The sequence below is a fragment of the Palaemon carinicauda genome, chromosome 27, assembly GCF_036898095.1.
Source record: "Palaemon carinicauda isolate YSFRI2023 chromosome 27, ASM3689809v2, whole genome shotgun sequence".
Classification (NCBI taxonomy): domain Eukaryota; kingdom Metazoa; phylum Arthropoda; class Malacostraca; order Decapoda; family Palaemonidae; genus Palaemon; species Palaemon carinicauda.
In genome coordinates this window covers 96,443,423-96,465,922 of record NC_090751.1, presented here as the reverse complement: position 1 = coordinate 96,465,922, position 22,500 = coordinate 96,443,423, and the positions used below count along the sequence as shown (strand labels likewise).

The following is a 22,500-nucleotide window of genomic DNA, read 5'->3' as shown; positions in this document are numbered from 1 at the left end:
AACATTCTCTCTGCCACATCCAGCTTCTTCTCTTCTGTCTTCTTTATTGCCCACGTCTCCACTCCATACATCATTGCTGGTCTCACAGCTGTCCTGTGTGCTTTACCTTTCAACTTAACCCCTATTTTCCTGTCGCATAGTCCTCCACACACTTTTTTTCCAATTCATCCATCCTGCTTGTATTATGTGGTTTATTTCTGCCCCTGATCACCATCCTCTGCAGCTGTTGATCCTAAATTCTTGAAATTTTCAACTCTTTTCAAACTACTTCCCCATTCTCCCCATTTTTCAATCTCAAATCTTCTTCTTCTTTGTCTGCATCTTTTCCCACTTATGTGGAGTCTATGTTTTTGGCCAGCGTTCTCCATCTACCTCTGTCCCACACTTCATCACCGGTTAATCCCTTTGATTGTTAGGTCATCCTTTATACAGTCCATCCACCTTCTATTTGGTCTCCCTTTCCTTCTCATTCCCTGTACCTCCATATCCATCACTCTCCTCCCAATATACTGTTCCCCATTCTCCTCATTTATCAATCTCAAATACTCTGTCTTTTTCCTGCTGATCTTCAATCCTCTATTTTCCATTTCTCTTCTCCACTCCTCCAGTTTCTCTTCTACTACCTCTCGCCTAGTGTTACACATTAATCCTAGCATTAATTCTAATCTCACAATCACTGGCCATATTGGTTTTGGCTAATTTTTCATGGCCGGATGCCTTTCCTGCTGCCAACCCCCCGTAATAACCCAGGCTTGGAACCGGCAACAAGTTGAGGCTGGCTTGCCCCAGACTCAACTTGTTGCCGGTCCCAAGCCTGGGTTAATACGGGGGGGGGGGGGGGGTGGGGGAGGGGGGGGTTGGCAGAAGGAAAGGCATCCGGCCATGAAAAATTAGCCAAAACCAATATGGCCAGTGATTGTAAGATTAGAATTAATGCAAGGATTAATGTGTAGCACTAGGCGAGAGGTAGTAGAAGAGAAACTGGAGGAGTGGAGAAGAGAAATGGAAAATAGAGGAGTTAGAGAACTATCTGATAAAGATAAGATCCAAGAAAGCAGACTGGGGTGGTATGGTCATGTCATGAGCAGAGATGAACAGTCCATTGGGAGAGAGTGATGGAAATGGAGGTACAGGGAAGGAGAAAGGGAGGGAGACCAAAGTGAAGGTGGATGGACTGTATCAAGGATGACCTTTGATCAAAGAGATTAAAAAGGGATGAAGTGTGGGACAGAGGTAGATGGAGAACGCTGGCCAGAAACATCGACCCCACATAAAATGGGAAAAGATGCAGACAAAGAAGAAGAAGAAGTCTGGGTCCCCAGCCTCGGCTCTCCCAAAGTTGGGGTCTCCGGCCTCTGCTGTCCCAGAGTCGGGTTCCCTGGCCTCCACTGTCCCAGAGTCAGGGTCTCCGTCCTCCCCTTTCCTGGAGTCGGGGTTCCCGGCCTCCGCTGTCCCAGAGTCAGGGTCCCCGGCTTCCACTGTCCCGAGTAGTGGTCACCGGCTTCCTCTGTCCCGGAGTCGGGATCCCCGCCCCGCTGTCCCGGATTGGGTGTCCCCAGGATCTACTTTCCTCGAGTCGGGGTATCCATCCTCTGCTGTCCCAGAGTCGGGCTACCCAGCCTTGGCTGTCCCGGAGTCGGAGTCGCCGGACTTTGCTGTCCCGGAGTCAGGGTTCCCGGCCTCCGCTGTCCCGGAATAGGGGTTCCCGGCCTCCGCTGTCCCGCAGTCAGGGTCCCCGTCCTCCGCTTCCTGGAGTCGGGGTCCCCGGCCTCCGCTGTCCCGGAATCGGGGTCCCTGGCTTCTGCTGCACCGGAGTCGTGGTCCGCGCCCTCCACTATCCTAGATTCAGGGTCATTGGCGTCTGCTTTCGCCGAATCGGGGTCACAAGCCTTTGCTGCCCCGTACTCTGGGTCCCCGGCCTTGGGTGTCCCAGAGTCTGAGTCCCCGGCCTTTGCTGTTCCGGAGTTAAGGTCCCTAGCCTCCGCAGTCCCGGAGTAGGGGTCCCCGGCCTCCCCTGTCCCGGAGTCAGGGTCCCTGGCTTCTCTTGTCGCTGAGTCAGGGACCTCAGCCTCCGCTGTCCTGAAGTCGGAGTCCCCATACTCCGCTTTCCTGGAGTCGGGGTCCCCGGCCTCCGCTATCCCGGTATTGGGGTCCCCGTACTCGGCTCTCCCAGAGTCGGGGTCCCCAGCCTCCGCTGTCCCGGATTTGGGGTCCCCGTGCTATGCTGTCGTGGAGTCGGGGTCCCCGGCATCTGCTTTCCCAAAATCGGGGTCCCCAGCCTCTGCTGTCCCGAGGTCGGGGTCCCTGTACTCCGCTCTCCAAGAGTCGCGGTCCTCAGCCTCCGCTGTCCCGGATTCAGGGTCCCCGGGCTCCGCTGTCAAGCCTTGGCTGTCCTGGAGTCTGAGTTCCCGGCCTTTGTTGTCCCGGAGTCAGGGTCCCCGGCCTCTGCTGTCCCGGAGTAGGGGTCCCCGGCCTCCACTGTCCCGGAGTCGGGGTCCCCGACATCTGCTGTTGCGGAGTCAGGGACCCCGGCCTCGCCTGTCCTGGAGTCGGCTTCCCCAGCTTCCGCTGTCCCGTAGTCGGGGTTCTCAGCCTCGGCTGTCCCAGAGTCGGGGTCCCCAGAGTCCAGGTCCCCAGCCTCCGCTGTCCCGGAGCCGGGGTCCCCGGCTTCCACTGTCCTGGAATCAGAGTCCCTGACCTCAGCTGTGCCAGAGTCGGAGTTCCCGGCCTCTTCTATCTCGGAGTCGGGGTCCCCGGCCTCTGCTGTCCGGAAGTCGGGGTCCCAGGAATCTGCTGTCCTGGAGCCGGGGTCCCCGGCCTACGATGTCCCGGATTCGAGGTCCCTGAACTCTGCTGTCCTGGAGGCGGGGTCCCTGTCCTCCGCTGTCCTAGAGTCGGTGTCCCTGGCCTCGGCTGTCCCGGGGTCGGGGTCCCCGGCCTCCGCTGTCCTAGAGTCGGGGTCCCCGGTCTCGGTTGTCCTGGAGTCGGGGTTCTCGACCTCGGCTGTCCCAGAGTCAGGGTCCCCGGAGTTCAGGTCCCCAGTCTCCGCTGTCCCGGAGCCGGGTCCCCGGCTTCCACTGTCCCGGAATCAGAGTCCCTGACCTCAGCTGTGCCAGAGTCGGAGTTCCCGGCCTCCTCTATCTCGGAGTCGGGGTCCCCGGCCTCTGCTGTCCGGAAGTCGGGGTCCCAGGCATCTGCTGTCCCAGAGTCGGTGTCCCGGGCCTCAGCTGTCCCCGAGTCGGTGTCCCCGGCCTCCACTGTCCCAGAGTCAGGGTCCCCGTCCTCCCCTTTCCTGGAGTCGGGGTTCCCGGCCTCCGCTGTCCCAGAGTCAGGGTCCCCGGCTTCCACTGTCCCGAGTAGTGGTCACCGGCTTCCTCTGTCCCGGAGTCGGGATCCCCGCCCCGCTGTCCCGGATTGGGTGTCCCCAGGATCTATTTTCCTCGAGTCGGGGTATCCATCCTCTGCTGTCCCAGAGTCGGGCTACCCAGCCTTGGCTGTCCCGGAGTCGGAGTCGCCGGACTTTGCTGTCCCGGAGTCAGGGTTCCCGGCCTCCGCTGTCCCGGAATAGGGGTTCCCGGCCTCCGCTGTCCCGCAGTCAGGGTCCCCGTCCTCCGCTTCCTGGAGTCGGGGTCCCCGGCCTCCGCTGTCCCGGAATCGGGGTCCCTGGCTTCTGCTGCACCGGAGTCGTGGTCCGCGCCCTCCACTATCCTAGATTCAGGGTCATTGGCGTCTGCTTTCGCCGAATCGGGGTCACAAGCCTTTGCTGCCCCGTACTCTGGGTCCCCGGCCTTGGGTGTCCCAGAGTCTGAGTCCCCGGCCTTTGCTGTTCCGGAGTTAAGGTCCCTAGCCTCCGCAGTCCCGGAGTAGGGGTCCCCGGCCTCCCCTGTCCCGGAGTCAGGGTCCCTGGCTTCTCTTGTCGCTGAGTCAGGGACCTCAGCCTCCGCTGTCCTGAAGTCGGAGTCCCCATACTCCGCTTTCCTGGAGTCGGGGTCCCCGGCCTCCGCTATCCCGGTGTTGGGGTCCCCGTACTCCGCTCTCCCAGAGTCGGGGTCCCCAGCCTCCGCTGTCCCGGATTTGGGGTCCCCGTGCTATGCTGTCGTGGAGTCGGGGTCCCCGGCATCTGCTTTCCCAAAATCGGGGTCCCCAGCCTCTGCTGTCCCGAGGTCGGGGTCCCTGTACTCCGCTCTCCAAGAGTCGCGGTCCTCAGCCTCCGCTGTCCCGGATTCAGGGTCCCCGGGCTCCGCTGTTAAGCCTTGGCTGTCCTGGAGTCTGAGTTCCCGGCCTTTGTTGTCCCGGAGTCAGGGTCCCCGGCCTCTGCTGTCCCGGAGTAGGGGTCCCCGGCCTCCACTGTCCCGGAGTCGGGGTCCCCGACATCTGCTGTTGCGGAGTCAGGGACCCCGGCCTCGCCTGTCCTGGAGTCGGCTTCCCCAGCTTCCGCTGTCCCGTAGTCGGGGTCCCCAGCCTTTGCTGTCCCGGAGTCGGGGTTCTCAGCCTCGGCTGTCCCAGAGTCGGGGTCCCCAGAGTCCAGGTCCCCAGCCTCCGCTGTCCCGGAGCCGGGGTCCCCGGCTTCCACTGTCCTGGAATCAGAGTCCCTGACCTCAGCTGTGCCAGAGTCGGAGTTCCCGGCCTCTTCTATCTCGGAGTCGGGGTCCCCGGCCTCTGCTGTCCGGAAGTCGGGGTCCCAGGAATCTGCTGTCCTGGAGCCGGGGTCCCCGGCCTACGATGTCCCGGATTCGAGGTCCCTGAACTCTGCTGTCCTGGAGGCGGGGTCCCTGTCCTCCGCTGTCCTAGAGTCGGTGTCCCTGGCCTCGGCTGTCCCGGGGTCGGGGTCCCCGGCCTCCGCTGTCCTAGAGTCGGGGTCCCCGGTCTCGGTTGTCCTGGAGTCGGGGTTCTCGACCTCGGCTGTCCCAGAGTCAGGGTCCCCGGAGTTCAGGTCCCCAGTCTCCGCTGTCCCGGAGCCGGGTCCCCGGCTTCCACTGTCCCGGAATCAGAGTCCCTGACCTCAGCTGTGCCAGAGTCGGAGTTCCCGGCCTCCTCTATCTCGGAGTCGGGGTCCCCGGCCTCTGCTGTCCGGAAGTCGGGGTCCCAGGCATCTGCTGTCCCAGAGTCGGTGTCCCGGGCCTCAGCTGTCCCCGAGTCGGTGTCCCCGGCCTCTGCTGTCCCAGAGTCGGGGTCCCCGGCCTTGGCTGTCCTGGAGTAAGGGTACCCAGCCTCCACTCTCCCAGAGTCGTGGTCGCCAGCTTCTGGTGTCCCTGAGTCGGAGTACCCGCCCTCCGCTTTATTTAGAATCTTGGTCCCCTGCCTCCGTTTTCAGGAGTCGGGGTCCCCGGTCTCCGGTGTCCTGGAGTCGGGGTCCCAAGCCTATACTTTGCCGGAGTCGGGGTCCCCGGCCTCCGCTCTCGCGGAGTCAGGGTCCCCAGCATCTGCTTTCCCTGAGTCGGGGTCACCGGCCTTTGCTGTCCGGAGTTAGGGTCCCCGGCCTCCGCTGTCCCGGAGTAGGGGTCACCGGCCTCCCCTGTCCCGAAGTCTGGGTCCCCGGCCCCGACTGTCCCGGAGTTGGGGTCCCCGGCTTCTCCTGTCGCGGAGTCAGGGACCCCGGCCTCCGCTGTTCTTGAGTCGGGGTCCCAGGCCTCGGGTGTTCCGGGGTCGGGGTCTTCGGCCTCGGCTGTCCCAGAGTCGGGGTCCCCATTCTGTGCTGTCCCAGAGTCGGGGTCCCCATTCTGTGCTGTCCCAGAGTCGAGGTCCCTGACCTCCTATATCCCGGAGTCGGGGTCCCCAGCCTCCGCTGTCCTAGAGTCGGGGTCCCCGGCCTCCTCTATCCCAGAGTCGGGGTCCCAAGCCTCTGCCGTCCCAGAGTCGGGGTCCCCGGCCTCCTCTATCCCAGAGTTGGGGTCCCCAGCCTCGGCTGTCCCGGAGACCGGGTCCCCGACCTCCGCTGTCCCAGAGTCGGGGTCTCTGTCCTCAGCTGTCCCGGAGTCGGGGTCTCCGGCCTCGGTTGTCCCAGAGTCAGGGTCTCCGGCCTCGGCTGTCCTGTAGTTGGGGTCCCAATCAAAACTCACTCATGAAATGTAATGAACCCAACAAAATTTTTTTTTAGTGAGGGAACGAGGAGAACTTCAACTCTGAACAGGATATTTGTAATAATCTAAATATCACAAGAAAAAAGTGACATAGTATATGCTCCTGTTCAACTATGGGAAGAGGTTCTGAAAGATGAGAAAACAGTAAAGAAAAAGCTTAATCCTGAAGAAATAAAAGGAATTGTAGAAAGGTGTATCCAGTATTTTGAAAATATCATACAAGGCAACATAAAGGGAGAAGGCAATCTTCATGGACAATCCAGGGACTTGAGAAACCATCTTAGAAGGGGCGCAAAAGATGGCGCCTTGGTTAGTATTAGAAATTTCTTACAAGATGTTATCAAAGAAGAGAATTTTGAAGAGCAAAAAGGATGTTGTTCAATAAAAGAAAAAAAAAGCAAAATATAAAAGTATGCAAATAAAAAACAATTCTGTTGGAGTAACCTTGAGGATATGACTGCATACTAGAGAAAGCTAAGCTTTTTCCGTATGCAGGGCCAGTCATCTAGATTATTCCAACAGAGCAACCATAAGGTTGACATCCGGAAGAATAGATCTAGAAATCCGACCATTTGTTCACATAACAAAGGCATGTACCACTCTATCATGGAACCGTTGCATACGAGAAGCTCAGCTTTTTGCCTCTGCAGTGCACATCCTCTAGGTTACTCCAACATTGTGTCTTAGTTGTAAACTTTTAGATTTTTCTTTTTTTTCTTCTATTGTACAACATCCTTTTTACTCTTAAAAATTCCCTTATTTGATAACTTATTGTAAGATATATGTAATCCTAGCCAAGGCGCTATCTTTTGCAGCCCTTCTAAGATGGTTTCTCAAGTACCGAGATTGTCCATGAAGATCACCTTCTTCAATTATGTTTCCTCATATGATATTTTCAAAATACTGGATACGCCTTTTTACAATTCCTTCTTCTATTTCTTCAGGATTAACCTTCTTTTTCTTATTTTTTCTAATCTTTCAGAGCCTCTTCCCATACTTGAACAGGAGCATATACAATGTCACTTTTTTCTTGTTATATTTAGATCATTGCAAATATCCTCAAATCTCATCAGTTGAAACAATTACCACTTACTCTTGTCTCGGAGTTGAAGTTCTTCTCGTTACCTCTCTAAGAATTTTTGTCCTAATCTAGTGCCTCACTGTCGGAGTTCCACTCGTCTTGTGTCTGAACTTCAAAGTTCCCATCATGTTCTGACCGGGAGCAGGAGTCCCCTTCGTCACCTCTCTCAGAGTCTGGGTCCCTTCGTCATCTGTCTCGGGAGTCGGGGTCATAGTCGGTCTCGGAGTCGGAGTTAGAGTTAGTCTCGACTGTCCCTGAGTCCAGGTCCCCGACCTCCGCTGTCCTGGAGTCGGGGTCCCCGGCCTCCGCTGTCCCAGAGTTTGGGTCTCGGCCCTCGGCTGTTCCGGAGTCAGGGTCCCCAGCCTCGGCTGTCCGAGAGTCGGGGTCTTTGGCCTCGGCTGTCCCAGAGTCGGGGTCCCCAGCCTCCCCTGTCCAGAGTCCGGGTCCCTGACCTCCTCTATCCTGGAGTTGGGGTCCCCAGCCTCCGCTGTCCCAGAGCCGGGGTCCCCAGACTCTGCTGTCCCAGAGTCCTGACCTCCTCTATCCTGGAGTCGGGGTCCCCAGCCTCCGCTGTCGCAGAGTCGGGGTCCCTGACCTCCTCAATCCTGGAGTTGGGGTCCCCAGCCTCCCCTGTCCCAGAGTCGGGGTCCCCAGCCTCTGCTGTCCCAGAGTCGGGGTCCCCAGCCTCTGCTGTCCCAGAGTCGGGGTCCCCAGCCTCTGCTGTCCCAGAGGCGGGGTCCCCAGCCTCTGCTGTCCCAGAGTCGGGGTCCCCAGACTCCGCTGTCCCAGAGTCGGGGTCCCCAGCTTCCGCTGTCCCAGAGTCAGAGTCCCTGACCTCCTCTATCCTGGAGTTGGGGTCCCCAGCCTCCGCTGTCCCAGAGTTGGGGTCCCCAGCCTCTGCTGTCCCAGAGTCGGGGTCCCCAGCCTCCGCTGTCCCCCGGCCTCCGCTCTCCCAGAGTCGGAGGTCCCCCGGCCTCCGCTGTCCCGGAGTCGGGGTCCCCCGGCCTCCGCTGTCCCGGAGTCGGGGTCCCCGGCCTCCGCTGTCCCGGAGTCGGGGTCCCCGGCCTCGGCAGTCCCGGAGTCCCTGGCTCTGCTGTCCAGGAGTCGGGGTCCCCGGCCTCCGCTGTCCCGGAGTCGGGGTCCCCGGCCTCCGCTGTCCCGGAGTCGGGGTCCCCGGCCTCCGCTGTCCCGGAGTCGGGGTCCCCGGCCTCCGCTGTCCCGGAGTCGGGGTCCCCGGCCTCCGCTGTCCCGGAGTCGGGGTCCCCGGCCTCCGCTGTCCCGGAGTCGGGGTCCCCGGCCTCCGCTGTCCCGGAGTCGGGGTCCCCGGCCTCCGCTGTCCCGGAGTCGGGGTCCCCGGCCTCCGCTGTCCCGGAGTCGGGGTCCCCGGCTTCCGCTGTCCCGGAGTCGGGGTCCCCAGCCACCGCTGTCCCGGAGTCGGGGTCCCCGGCCTCCGCTGTCCCGGAGTCGGGGACTGCTGTCCCAGAGTCGGGGTCCCCGGCCTCAGCTGTCCCGGAGTCGGGGTCCCCCGGCCTCCACTCTCCTGGAGTCGGGGTCCCCCGGCCTCCTCTGTCCCGGAGTCGGGGTTCCCCCGGCCTCCTCTGTCCCGGAGTCGGGGTTCCCCCGCCCTCCGCTGTCGCGGAGTCGGGGTCCCCCGGCCTCCGCTATCCCGGAGTCGGGGTCCCCCGGCCTCGGCTGTCCCGGAGTCGGGGTCCCCCGGCCTCCGCTGTCCCGGAGTCGGGGTCCCCCGGCCTCCGCTGTCCCGGAGTCGGGGTCCCCCGGCCTCCGCTGTCCCGGAGTCGGGGTCCCCCGGCCTCCGCTGTTCCGGAGTCGGGTCGGGGTCCCCCGGCCTCCGCTGTCCCGGAGTCGGGGTCCCCCGACCTCCGCTGTCCCGGAGTCGGGGTCCCCCGGCCTCCGCTGTCCCGGAGTCGGAGTCCCCCGGCCTCCGCTGTCCCGGAGTCGGGGTCCCCCGGCCTCCGCTGTCCCGGAGTCGGGGTACCCCGGCCCCCGCTATCCCGGAGTAGGGGTCTCCCCGCCTCCGCTGTCCCGGAGTCGGGGTCCCCCGGCCTCCGCTGCCCCGGAGTCGGGGTCCCCGGCCTCCGCTGTCCCGGAGTCGGGGTCCCCGGCCTCGGCAGTCCCGGAGTCCCTGGCTCTGCTGTCCTGGAGTCGGGGTCCCCAGCCTCCGCTGTCCCGGAGTCGGGGTCCCCTGCCTCCACTGTCCCGGAGTCGGGGTCCCCCGGCCTCCGCTGTCCCGGAGTCGGGGTCCCCCGGCCTCCGCTGTCCCGGAGTCGGGGTCCCCCGGCCTCCGCTGTCCCGGAGTCGGGGTCCCCCGGCCTCCGCTGTCCCGGAGTCGGGGTCCCCCGGCCTCCGCTGTCCCAGAGTCGGGGTCCCCCGGCCTCCGCTGTCCCGGAGTCCGGTTCCCCGGCCTCGGCAGTCCTGGAGTCCCTGGCTCTGCTGTCCCGGATTCGGGGTCCCCGGCCTCCGCTGTCCCGGAGTCGGGGTCCCCGGCCTCCGCTGTCCCGGAGTCGGGGTCCCCGGCCTCCGCTGTCCCGGAGTTGGGGTCCCCGGCCTCCGCTGTCCCGGAGTCGGGGTCCCCGGCCTCCGCTGTCCCGGAGTCGGGGTCCCCAGCCTCCGCTGTCCTGGAGTCGGGGTCCCCGGCCTCCGCTGTCCCGGAGTCGGGGACTGCTGTCCCGGAGTCGGGGTCCCCGGCCTCCGCTGTCCCGGAGTCGGGGACTGCTGTTCCAGAGTCGGGGACTGCTGTTCCAGAGTCGGGGACTGCTGTCCCGGAGTCGGGGTCCCTGGCCTCCGCTGTCCTAGAGTCGGGGTCCCTAGCCTCTGCTGTCCCAGAGTCGGGGTCCCCGGCCTCCGCTGTCCCAGAGTCGGGGTCCCTGACCTCCTCTATCCTGGAATTGGGGTCCACAGCCTCCGCTGTCCTAGAGTCGGGGTCCCTAGCCTCTGCTGTCCCAGAGTCGGGGTCCCCGGCCTCCGCTGTCCCAGAGTCGGGGTCCCTGACCTCCTCTATCCTGGAATTGGGGTCCACAGCCTCCGCTGTCCTAGAGTCAGGGTCCCCGGCCTCTGCTGTCCCAGAGTTGGGGTCCCCAGCCTCCTCTGCCCCAGAGTCGGGGTCCCTGACCTCCTCTATCCTGAAGTCGGGGTCCCCAGCCTCCGCTGTCCCAGAGTCGGGGTCCCTGGCCCTGCTGTCCCAGAGTCGGGGTCCCCAGCCTCCGCTGTCCCAGAGTCGCGGTCTCCGGCCTCCTCTATTCCGGTTCTTCTATTTCTTCAGGATTAACCTTCTTTTTCTTATGTTTTCTAATCTTTCAGATCCTCTTCCCATACTTGAACAGGAGCATATACAATGTCACATTTTCTTGTGATATTTAGATTATTGCAAATATCCTCAAATCTCATCAGTTGAGACAATTAACACTTACTCTTGTCTCGGAGTTGAAGTTCTCGCTCCCTTTCTAAGATTATTAGTCCTCATCTGGTGCCTCATTGTCGGAGTTCCACTTGTATTGCGTCTGAACTTCAGAGTTCCCATCATCTTCTGACCGGGAGCAGGAGTCCCCTTCGTTCCTTCTCTCAGAGCCGGAGTCCACTTCGTCCCCTCTCGCAGAGTCTGGATTCTTTCGTCATCTGTCTCGGAGTCGGGGTCATAGTCGGTCTCGGAGTCGGAGTTAGAGTTAGTCTCGGAGTAGTTGTCGGTCGCGGAGTCGTTGTCGGTCTCGGAGTTGTTGTCGATCTCAGAGCTGATCTCGGAGTCGTAGTTGTCAGAGTTATTTATATACTTGGCTATCTTCTCCAATCATAACTCACTCATGAAATGTAGTTTTGAATCCAACAAAATTTTTTAAGGCAACATTTGAGGATATGACTGCATACTAGAGAAAGCTAAGCTTCTCCCCTCTGCAGGGCCAGTCTTCTAGATTATTCCAACAGAGCAACCATAAGGTTGACATCCGGAAGAATAGATCTAGAAATCCAACCATTTGTTCACATGACAAAGGCCTGTACCACTCCATCATGGAACCGTTGCATACTAGAAGAAGCTCAGCTTTTTCCCTCTGCAGTGCACATCATCTAGGTTACTCCAACAGAGTTGTTTCTTAGTTGTATACTTTTAGATTTTTGTTTTTTTTTCTCCTATTGAACAACATCCTTTTTGCTCCTCAAATTTTTCTTCTTTGATAACCTCTTATAAGATATCAGAGTCTGAGTCGGTCTCAGGGTTGGAGTCGGTCTCGTAGTTGATTTTGGAGTTTGAGTCGGTCTTGGAGTCTGAGTCGGAGTCTGAGTCGTCATCGGTCGGATTTGTTGTTGAAGTCAGTTATTGTCGGAGTCGTTGTTGGTCTTGGAGTTGGTCAAAGTCCGAGTTGTTGCTGGAGTCTGAGTCGGTCTCAGAGTCTGAGTCTGTCTCGGAGTCGGAGTCTGTCTCAATCTCTGAGTCGGTCTCGGAGTTGGTAATGGAGTTGGAGTCAGTCTCGGAGTCGGAGTCACGGAGTTGTTGTCGGAGTCAGTGTCGTTGTCAGAGTCAGTGTCGTTGTCGGAGTCAGAGTCGTTGTCGGAGTCAGAGTCGTTGTCGGAGTCAGTCATGAAATGTAGTTTTGAATCCAACAAAATTTTTTAAGGCAACATTTGAGGATATGACTGCATACTAGAGAAAGCTAAGCTTCTCCCCTCTGCAGGGCCAGTCTTCTAGATTATTCCAACAGAGCAACCATAAGGTTGACATCCGGAAGAATAGATCTAGAAATCCAACCATTTGTTCACATGACAAAGGCCTGTACCACTCCATCATGGAACCGTTGCATACTAGAAGAAGCTCAGCTTTTTCCCTCTGCAGTGCACATCATCTAGGTTACTCCAACAGAGTTGTTTCTTAGTTGTATACTTTTAGATTTTGGTTTTTTTTCTCCAATTGAACAACATCCTTTTTGCTCCTCAAATTTTTCTTCTTTGATAACCTCTTATAAGATATCAGAGTCTGAGTCGGTCTCAGGGTTGGAGTCGGTCTCGTAGTTGATTTTGGAGTTTGAGTCGGTCTTGGAGTCTGAGTCGGAGTCTGAGTCGTCATCGGTCGGATTTGTTGTTGAAGTCAGTTATTGTCGGAGTCGTTGTTGGTCTTGGAGTTGGTCAAAGTCCGAGTTGTTGCTGGAGTCTGAGTCTGTCTCACAGTCTGAGTCTGTCTCGGAGTCGGAGTCTGTCTCAGTCTCTGAGTCGGTCTCGGAGTTGGTAATGGAGTTGGAGTCAGTCTCGGAGTCGGAGTCACGGAGTTGTTGTCGGAGTCAGTGTCGTTGTCGGAGTCAGTGTCGTTGTCGGAGTCAGAGTCGTTGTCGGAGTCAGAGTCGTTGTCGGAGTCAGTGTCGGAGTCAAAGTCGTTGTCGGAGTCAGTGTCGGAGTCAGAGTCGTTGTCGGAGTCAGAGTTGTTGTCGGCGTCAGTGTCGGAGTCAGAGTCGTTGTCGGAGTCAGTGTCGGAGTCAGAGTCGTTGTCGGAGTCAGTGTCGTTGTTGGAGTCAGTGTCGGAGTCAGAGTCGTTGTCGGAGTCAGTGTCGTTGTCGGAGTCAGAGTCGTTGTCGGAGTCAGTGTCGTTGTCGGAGTCAGAGTCGTTGTCGGAGTCAGTGTCGTTGTCGGAGTCAGAGTCGTTGTCGGAGTCAGAGTCGTTGTCGGAGTCGGAGTCGTTGTCGGAGTCAGTGTCGTTGTCGGAGTCAGTGTCGTTGTCGGAGTTAGTGTCGTTGTCGGAGTCAGTGTCGTCATATTCAGAGTCGTTGTCGGAGTCAGAGTCGTTGTCGGAGTCAGTGTAGTTGTCGGAATCAGAGTCGTTTTCGGAGTCAGAGTCGTTGTCGTAGACAGAGTTGTTGTCAGAGTCAGAGTTGTTGTCGGAGTCAGTGTCGTTGTCGGAGTCGTTGTCGGAGTCAGAGTCGTTGTCGGAGTCAGTGTCATTGTCGTCGTCGGAGTCGGTGTCGTCGTCGGAGTCGGTGTCTTCGTCGGAGTCGGTGTCGTCGTCGGAGTCGGTGTCGTCGTCGGAGTCGTTGTCGGAGTCGGAGTCGGTGTCGTTGTCGGAGTCGGAGTCGTTGTCAGAGTCGGTGTCGTTGTCGTTGTCGTTGTCGGAGTCGTTGTCGGAGTCAGTGTCGGAGTCAAAGTCAGAGTCAGTGTCGGAGTCAGTGTCGTTGTCGGAGTCAGTGTCGTTGTCGGTGTCAGAGTCATTGTCGGAGTCAGAGTCGTTGTCGGAGTCAGTGTCGGAGTCAGAGTCATTGTCGGAGTCAGTGTCGGAGTCAGAGTCGTTGTCGGAGTCAGTGTCGTTGTCGTAGTCAGTGTCATTGTCGGAGTCAGAGTCGTTGTCGGAGTCAGTGTCGTTGTTGGAGTCAGAGTTGTTGTCGGAGTCAGAGTCGTTGTCGGAGTCAGTGTCGTTGTCGGAGTCAGTGTCGTTGTCGTATTCAGAGTCGTTGTCGGAGTCAGAGTCGTTGTCGGAGTCAGAGTCGTTATCGGAGGCAGTGTCGTTGTCGGAATCAGAGTCGTTTTCGGAGTCAGAGTCGTTGTCGTAGATAGAGTCGTTGTCGGAGTCAGAGTCGTTTTCGGAGTCAGTGTCGTTGTCGGAGTCGTTGTCGGAGTCAGAGTCGTTGTCGGAGTCAGTATCATTGTCGGTGTCGTCGTCGGAGTCGGTGTCGTCGTCGGATTCGGTGTCGTCGTCGGAGTCGGTGTCGTCGTAGGAGTCGGTGTCGTCGTCGGAGTCGGAGTCGGTGTCGTCGTCGGAGTCGGAGTCGTTGTCGGAGTCGGTGTCATTGTCGGAGTCCGAGTCGTTGTCGGTGTCGGAGTCAGTGTCGGAGTCGGAGTCAGTGTCGGAGTCAGAGTCAGTGTCGGAGTCAGTGTCGTTGTTGGAGTCAGTGTCGTTGTCAGAGTCGTTGTCGGAGTCAGTGTCGTTGTCGGAGTCAGAGTCGTTGTCGGAGTCAGAGTCGTCGTCGGAGTCAGTATCGTCGTCGGAGTCGGTGTCGTCGTCGGAGTCGGTGTCGTCGTCGGAGTCGGTGTCGTTGTCGGAGTCGGTGTCGTTGTCGGAGTCAGAGTCTTTGTCGGAGTCAGTGTCGGAGTCAGTGTCGTTGTCGGAGTCGTCGGAGTCGGTGTCGTTGTCGGAGTCAGTGTCGTTGTCGGAGTCAGAGTGGTTGTCGGAGTCAGTGTCGGAGTCAGAGTCAGTGTCGGAGTCAGTGTCGTTGTCGGAGTCAGTGTCTTTGTCGGAGTCAGTGTCGTTGTCGGAGTCATTGTCATTGTCGGAGTCGTTGTCGGAGTCAGTGTCGTTGTCGGAGTCAGAGTCGTTGTCGGAGTCAGAGTCGTTGTCGGAGCCAGAGTCGTTGTCGGAGTCAGAGTCCTTGTCGGAGTCAGAGTCGTTGTCGGAGTCAGTGTCGTTGTCGGAGTCAGTGTCGTTGTCGGACTCGGAGTCGTTGTCGGAGTCAGAGTGGTTGTCGGAGTCAGTGTCGGAGTCAGAGTCAGTGTCGGAGTCAGTGGCGTTGTTGGAGTCAGTGTCGTTGTCGGAGTCAGAGTCGTTGTCGGAGTCAGTGTCGTTGTCGGAGTCAGAGTCGTTGTCGGAGTCAGTGTCGTTGTCGGAGTCAGTGTCAGTGTCGTTGTCGGAGTCATTGTCGTTGTCTGAGTCGTTGTCGGAGTCTGAGTCGTTGTCGGAGTCTGAGTCGTTGTCGGAGTCAGTGTCGTAGTCAGAGTCGTTGTCGGAGTCAGAGGCGTTGTTGGATTCAGTGTCGTTGTCGGAGTCGTTGTCGGACTCGGAGTCGTTGTCAGAGTCAGTGTCGTTGTCGGAGTCAGTGTCGTTGTCGGAGTCAGAGTCGTTGTCGGAGTCAGTGTCGTTGTCGGAGTCAGAGTCGTTGTCGGAGTCAGTGTCGTTGTCGGAGTCAAAGTCGTTGCTGGAGTCAGTGTCGTTGTCGGAGTCAGTGTCGTTGTCGAAGTCATAGTCGTTGTCGGAGTCAGTGTCGTTGTCGGAGTCAGTGTTGTTGTCGGAGTCAGTGTCGTTGTCGGAGTCAGAGTCGTTATCGGAGTCAGTGTCGTTGTCGGGGTCAGAGTCGTTGTCGGAGTCAGTGTCGTTGTCGGAGTCAGAGTCGTTGTCGGTGTCAGTGTCGTTGTCGGAGTCAGAGTCGTTGTCGGAGTCAGTGTCGTTGTCTGAGTCAGAGTCGTTATCAGAGTCAGTGTCATTATAGGAATCGTTGTCGGAGTCCGATTCAGAGTCTGATTCTGAATCTGAGTCGATCTTGTTCTCGGAGTCGTTGTCGGAGTCGGAGTCGATTTCGAAGTCAGAGTCGGTCTCGGAGTCAGTGTCCATCTCAGATTCGGAGTCAGTCTCAGAGTCGGAGTCAGTCTCGGAGTCGGAGTCAGTCTCAGAGTCGGAGTCAGTCTCGTAGTCGGAGTCAGTCTCAGAGTCGGAGTCAGTCGCAGAGTCGGAGTCAGCCGAGTCAGAGTCAGTCTCAGAAGAGTCGGAGTCAGTCTCGGAGTCAGAGTCAGTCTCAGAGTCGGAGTCAGTCTCGGAGTCTGAGTCGGTGTCTGAGTCGTTGTTGGAGTCGGAGTCTGTCTGGGAGATGGAATCGGTCTCAGAATCTGAGTCGATCTCGGAGTCGGAGTTGGTCTTGGAGTCAGTCTCGGAGTTGGAGTCAGTCTCGGAGTCAGAGTCGGTGTCAGAGTTGGAGTCATTGTTGGAGTCAGAGTCGTCGGAGTTAAAGTTAAGGTTAAAGTCAAAGTAGGAATTAAAGTTAAAGTCGAAGTCAAAGTCAAAGTCGAAGCCAAAGTCAGAGTTAAAGTCAAAGTCAAAGTCAAAGTCAAAGACGTCCAAAAATTTGGAGTCTGTATCTGAGTCTGTCTCGGAGTCAGAGTCCTCAGTGTCCCCGGTCTCGGAGTTGGAGTCGGTTTCGGAGTTGGAGTCGGTCTCGGGATCGGTGTCGGAGTGGGAGTCCTCGCTGTCCCTGGTCTCGGAATTGGTGATGGAGTGGGAATCCTCGCTGTCCCCGGTCACGGAATTGGTGTTGGAGTGGGAATCCTCGATGTCCCCGGTCTCGGAATTGGTGTTGGAGTGGGAATCCTCAGTGCCCCCGGTCTTGGAGTCGGTCTCGTAGTAATCATCGGTGCTTTCATCCCCAAAGTCGACTTCCTTTTGAAGCTCGCTCTTAAGCTCTTCATTCTTCTTCTCGTGGATGGATTCCCTTTCTTGACAGTCAATGATTGTTTGAATCAGTTTGGCGTTTTCAGACTTTGTTTTAGTCTCTCGCATATTAGCCGATGCGAGTTCTGTTTTAGCAGCAGCTATAGCAGCGTCTTTATCAGCGAGTTTGTCTTCCTTCTTCTCCAGTTCTCGGGTTTTCTCCGACAAAAGTTTGTTTAACTCGGTCATCTTTTCCGTCTGCTTTTCCATCTCTTTCCGGAGATTCGTATTTTCTCTTTTCATGGAAGCCAATTCTTCCGCCATTAAGAGGGCCTCTGATTCCTTAGCGGCAAATATTTCTTCAAAGTTCCCCAAGGTTTCCTGCTTCAGCTGGATTTCCTTTTGAATCTCTGTCCTAAGCTCGACTTCCTTTTGAAGCTTGCTCTTAAGCTCTTCATTCTTCTTCTCGCGGATGTATTCCTTTTCTTGACAGTCAATGATTGTTTGAATCAGTTTGGCGTTTTCAGACTTTGTTTTAGTCTCTCGCATATTAGCCGATGCGAGTTCTGTTTTAGCAGCAGCTATAGTTGCGTCTTTATCAGCGAGTTTGTCTTCCTTCTTCTCCAGTTCTCGGGTTTTCTCCGACAAAAGTTTGTTTAACTCGGTCATCTTTTCCGTCTGCTTTTCCATCTCTTTCCGGAGATTCGTATTTTCTCTTTTCATGGAAGCCAATTCTTCCGCCATTAAGAGGGCCTCTGATTCCTTAGCGGCAAATATTTCTTCAAAGTTCCCCAAGGTTTCCTGCTTCAGCTGGATTTCCTTTTGAATCTCTGTCCTAAGCTCGACTTCCTTTTGAAGCTTGCTCTTAAGCTCTTCATTCTTCTTCTCGCGGATGTATTCCTTTTCTTGACAGTCAATGATTGTTTGAATCAGTTTGGCGTTTTCAGACTTTGTTTTAGTCTCTCGCATATTAGCCGATGCGAGTTCTGTTTTAGCAGCAGCTATAGCAGCGTCTTTATCAGCGAGTTTGTCTTCCTTCTTCTCCAGTTCTCGGGTTTTCTCCGACAAAAGTTTGTTTAACTCGGTCATCTTTTCCGTCTGCTTTTCCATCTCTTTCCGGAGATTCGTATTTTTTCTTTTCATGGAAGCCAATTCTTCCGCCATTAAGAGGGCCTCTGATTCCTTAGCGGCAAATATTTCTTCAAAGTTCCCCAAGGTTTCCTGCTTCAGCTGGATTTCCTTTTGAATCTCTGTCCTAAGCTCGACTTCCTTTTGAAGCTTGCTCTTAAGCTCTTCATTCTTCTTCTCGCGGATGTATTCCTTTTCTTGACAGTCAATGATTGTTTGAATCAGTTTGGCGTTTTCAGACTTTGTTTTAGTCTCTCGCATATTAGCCGATGCGAGTTCTGTTTTAGCAGCAGCTATAGTTGCGTCTTTATCAGCGAGTTTGTCTTCCTTCTTCTCCAGTTCTCGGGTTTTCTCCGACAAAAGTTTGTTTAACTCGGTCATCTTTTCCGTCTGCTTTTCCATCTCTTTCCGGAGATTCGTATTTTCTCTTTTCATGGAAGCCAATTCTTCCGCCATTAAGAGGGCCTCTGATTCCTTAGCGGCAAATATTTCTTCAAAGTTCCCCAAGGTTTCCTGCTTCAGCTGGATTTCCTTTTGAATCTCTGTTCTAAGCTCGACTTCCTTTTGAAGCTTGCTCTTAAGCTCTTCATTCTTCTTCTCGCGGATGTATTCCTTTTCTTGACATTCAATGATTGTTTGAATCAGTTTGGCGTTTTCAGACTTTGTTTTAGTCTCTCGCATCTTAGCCGATGCGAGTTCTGTTTTAGCAGCAGCTATAACAGCTTCCTTAGCAGCGAGTTGGTCTTCTTTCTTGTCCAGCTGTTCCTCTCGCTGAGCCAAGACGTCTGTTAGTTTGCTGCATTTCTCCTGTAGTTCAGCAATTTCCAAATTTCGTTTTTCCTCTGCATCCTTCGCCATCGCGACCTGAGCATCAGCCTCCTCGCTCAATCGGAGCAAATCTTCAAGGTGAGTCTTCTTTGCGTTGAATAAATCTTGTTGTAACTTCCCTTTAGCGCTGCACAAATGTTTTTCTGTCTGAAGCGCTTCAGTAAGATCTTGAATGAGTTCGCCGTTCATGGAATGGGCCATCAGTAATTCCTCCTGGGTAACACCTGCCATTTCAACGGCCATCTCGAACCGATCCACCAAGCGAGAGATGTTGCCCATCATGGAAATGTTTCTATTCCTTGCTTTAACGAATTTACTGTAAACATATCCGGCCACTCCCGCCACTCCCGCCACAATTACGGGAGGTAAGCCAATAACATAATAAAGTCCAGGCATCTGGACTCCAGTTTTTGATAACAATTTCAATAATGAAGTGTTTATGTAAGTAGCCATAACTATGCAGATGCTATTGCTTGAATGAGGCTCAAGTTGAATAAATGGAAAACGCAAAACGAATCAACCGCAGTCGTCTCCGGAGACGGAAAATTTCACAATTGTCTCCGGGAAGTCTTCTAAAGAATGCAAAAATATCGTTTCGACTCCAGTAGCTCATTGGAGTCAGAGTCGGAGTCGTCTCCGGAAGGCGGAAGCATTCAAAATTGTCTGCAGGATTTGGAAGTCTTCGAAAGATAACGAAAATATCGTTTCGACTTCATTAGCTCATTGGAGTCAGAGTCGGAGTCGTCTCCGGAAGGCGGAAGCATTCAAAATGGTCTGCAGGATTCGGAAGTCTTCGAAAGATAACGAAAATATCGTTTCGACTTCATTAGCTCATTGGAGTCAAAGTCGGAGTCGTCTCCGGAAGGCGGAAGCATTCAAAATTGTCTGCAGGATTTGGAAGTCTTCGAAAGATAACGAAAATATCGTTTCGACTTCATTAGCACCGTTGGTGTTCGGATTCAGTCGTTTCCAGACTCGGAAAAAATCTAAAATTTCCTCCTGAATTCAGAAGTCTTCAAAAGAAGGCAAAAAAGATAGTTTCGACTTCAATAGGTCCTTGGAGTTAGAGTAGGAGTCGTCTCCGGTCTCGGAATAGTTCAAAATTGTCTCCGGAATTCCTAAGTCTTCATAGCTATAGCAAAATCAAATCCCGGAGAGGAAAATTTGATAGGGAAACTGTTATTCGGAGAAGATTTTCCGAGACATATATTTCGTTGCATTTTACGTCTTTTTCTCCATTTTGTTAAAAACTCAAAACTATCTTTGAATAAATTCTCTTCCGAATCTCCTCATTTCCGGTATAGAAATTTCTCTTAAATAAAAAGTGCGAAAATGTAATAAAGGAATGGCGTAATCTAAACTGATTTATTATGTATATATATATATATATATATATATATATATATATATATATATATATATATATATATATGTATATATATATATATATATATACATTATTTGCCTCTTTACATATGTGTAATGACACACACGCACACGCGCACAAACGAAATGCTGAGCATTCTGTAAAAAGAAATGCTGAGCATTTTGTAAAATGAAATGGTGAGCATTTATCGTTCGTTTCGTTCGTTTAAGATACAATAGAAATTTTTAAATAACTTTTTGTATTATACCTAAATCTTTACTTATATATGAAGAATATAAAGTTTTAAAGGTTTAAAGGCCGCTCGTGAATGACAGCGGCAAAGGGCAGTGACAGAGCTCTCTTGGGACAATGTCCTATAGTCAATTCTTTTTAGCGAGGCAGATTTGCACCGGCTCGCAGCGGTGCCCTTTTAGCTCGGAAAAAGTTTTCTGATCGCTGATTGGTTGAACAAGATGATTGGAACCAATCAGCGATCAGGAAACTATTCCGAGTTAAAAGGGCATCGCTGCGAGTCGGTGCGAAGGCGTCTCATTAAAAAAAAATTGAGTATAGGCCTAGATACTTGGCCATATAGTCCGAGCGCCATGGAGTACCATTCGACTTTTACCTTTGAAAGATAAGCCTATGTGATATATTTCTGTTAAATCGCAATCAGCTCCTATAGGAGAAAGACACTCCGAATTCAAAGCATTGTTCTCTAGTCTTGGGTAGGGCCATATCCTCTGTAGCATGGCCTTCCACGGTCTTGGATTAGAGCTCTCTTGCTTGAGGGTACACTTGGGCACGCTATTCTATCTTATTTCGCTTCCTCTTGTTCATTCTAAAGTATCCATAGTTTATTTAACCCGAGAACTACTACAAGCCTCTTGAGCGGCTGTATGGGAGACTCCTATAAGCCTCTTCAGAGCGCAATTTTCTATCTCTTCTTGCAAATTCCCTTGTGAACTTATTCGACTTTTATTATTTTCTTATGATAAAATAATATTACTGGTAGAAATTTTAATGTTTATAACTTTATTTTACCTATATAATTATGTATAATATAAAACCTTTCCATATATGGACTTTAACTTTTTTGCAAGAGAAAAAGGCGAACTTTTTTGCAAGAGAAAAAGGCGAATTGTAATGATAAAAAAAAAAAAAACATATAACTTTATACATACACATACACACCAACGATATCACATCGTAATATATTGTGTAGGGAGGGAAATAAAACCTGTGGCAACTCTCAAATTCTACGTCAGGACGGCGGTTGCCTAGTTTTACATTAACGACAACAATACCGAATGTTTTAGTTTTGAATATCCCCGAGTGTTTGTTTACAAAGTATAATTTTATTATAAGTAAGTGGAGGGTTGTTTACAAGGAGTATGAGTTACTATTATTATGTAATGTAATGTGCCTTCATGTCCAACCGACTGCTTTCGTCACTGGCATACCCAAAATAAATATTGAGAGAGAGAGAGAGAGAGAGAGAGAGAGAGAGAGAGAGAGAGAGAGAGAGAGAGAGAGAGAGAGGGGGGGGGAGAGAATAATCTTTTTAAGAAATTTTTTATATTGCCTGTTTTCATTATGTATATCCACAATAGTAATTTTCTATATCTTTTGTATATACCGTAAATACTGTATATTTTAATATGCGGTGATGCTTTTGATATACGCATTACTATATACAAATGCTTAAAAATGTCATCAAAACCTACTGTAATTAGTCTGAACACATAGGCCAGGTCATGAGTTTATTAGTTACTATGTTTCTCTATACAAGATTCCAATAATAATTATCATGTTTTCAATATGATATAATTATTGCTCTCTTTATGTACTTTAAATATTATGACATTTTAGGTTACAACTAATATATATATTTGTAAAACACTATGATATTGCATTACTTTTAATCGGTTTGTTCCTTCAAATATTCTAAATTGGTTTATCAAAATTGTAAGTAAAAATATATATTCTCTCTAAATATGATATATTATTTTGAACAGATTTAAAATAATTGCAATGGTAACAATAGTCACTTTATGAATAGATAAAGGGAAAAAAACGAAGCAAATAAAGTGTTTGTAAATAGTAAATGTGACTACATCAACTAAAATTATCATTATTATTTCAGGAATAGATACAATTCTATATCATAGGATTTGAAAATATAAAGTATTTTTTTTATCACGACACTTTTCAATATATAGTGAAGGGTATTTGTTAAAAATAGCCTAAAATCTTCATTACCTAGTACGGAATATAGTAAATAAAAATCGCTAACCTCTACCGGGCGCAAACAGTCCCGTGATACCGTGGGTGATACCCATCATACTACCCATCCCCCCTACCCACGAAAGACAATCCATACTCACCCATTGGCCATCACGTGAGATACCACGTCGCGCTTTAAAATTAACTTTGATGGTTTATAACAAATTAACAAACAAGATGTAAGATAAAATATTTGGATGATACATGCACGAAGTTATTACAAAAACATTGGTATAGTTATGGGTTAGAATAGATTCTGAAACATTGTATTTTTGTCAAGATAGCCGTACCACGGGACTGTAGTAAAATGACATGCGGCATTTCTCGGGTTAAGATCTAATTAAAGGTTGTAGCTGTTCTTACAATATTTCGTTTTGATTGTTTATTACTTCTCTTGTAGTTTATTCATTTCCTTATTTCCTTTCCCTAGCTGGGTGATTTTTCCCTGTTGGAGCCCAGGGACTTATAGCATCTTGCTTTTCCAACTAGGGTTATAACTTGGCTTGTAATAATAATAATAATAATAATAATAATAATAATGTTGAACATTTTACTTCACTCGTAGTCCAGTCCTATACTGCAGTGGAATCCTACTCACTACAGGACTTTT

At 52.8% G+C, this 22,500-nt stretch overlaps 2 protein-coding genes across 2 annotated transcripts in view; one reads left to right on the top strand and one right to left on the bottom strand.

The window, feature by feature from the left end:
* The window catches only part of LOC137621047 (nephrin-like), a 431,807-nt gene that overhangs the window by 289,276 nt on the left and 120,031 nt on the right, over nucleotides 1–22,500 (top strand). The gene's annotated exons all lie outside the window — the stretch shown is intronic.
* Nucleotides 12,254–18,634, bottom strand: LOC137620451 (serine-aspartate repeat-containing protein I-like). Its single transcript, XM_068350610.1, has one exon. It carries the CDS (start codon nucleotides 18,632–18,634, stop codon nucleotides 12,254–12,256), a length of 6,381 nt encoding a protein of 2,126 aa, XP_068206711.1.

What these genes read in the sequence shown, in the direction of transcription:
- LOC137620451 (XM_068350610.1), bottom strand. Translation starts at nt 18,634, where the DNA reads ATGCCTGGACTTTATTATGTTATTGGCTTACCTCCCGTAATTGTGGCG.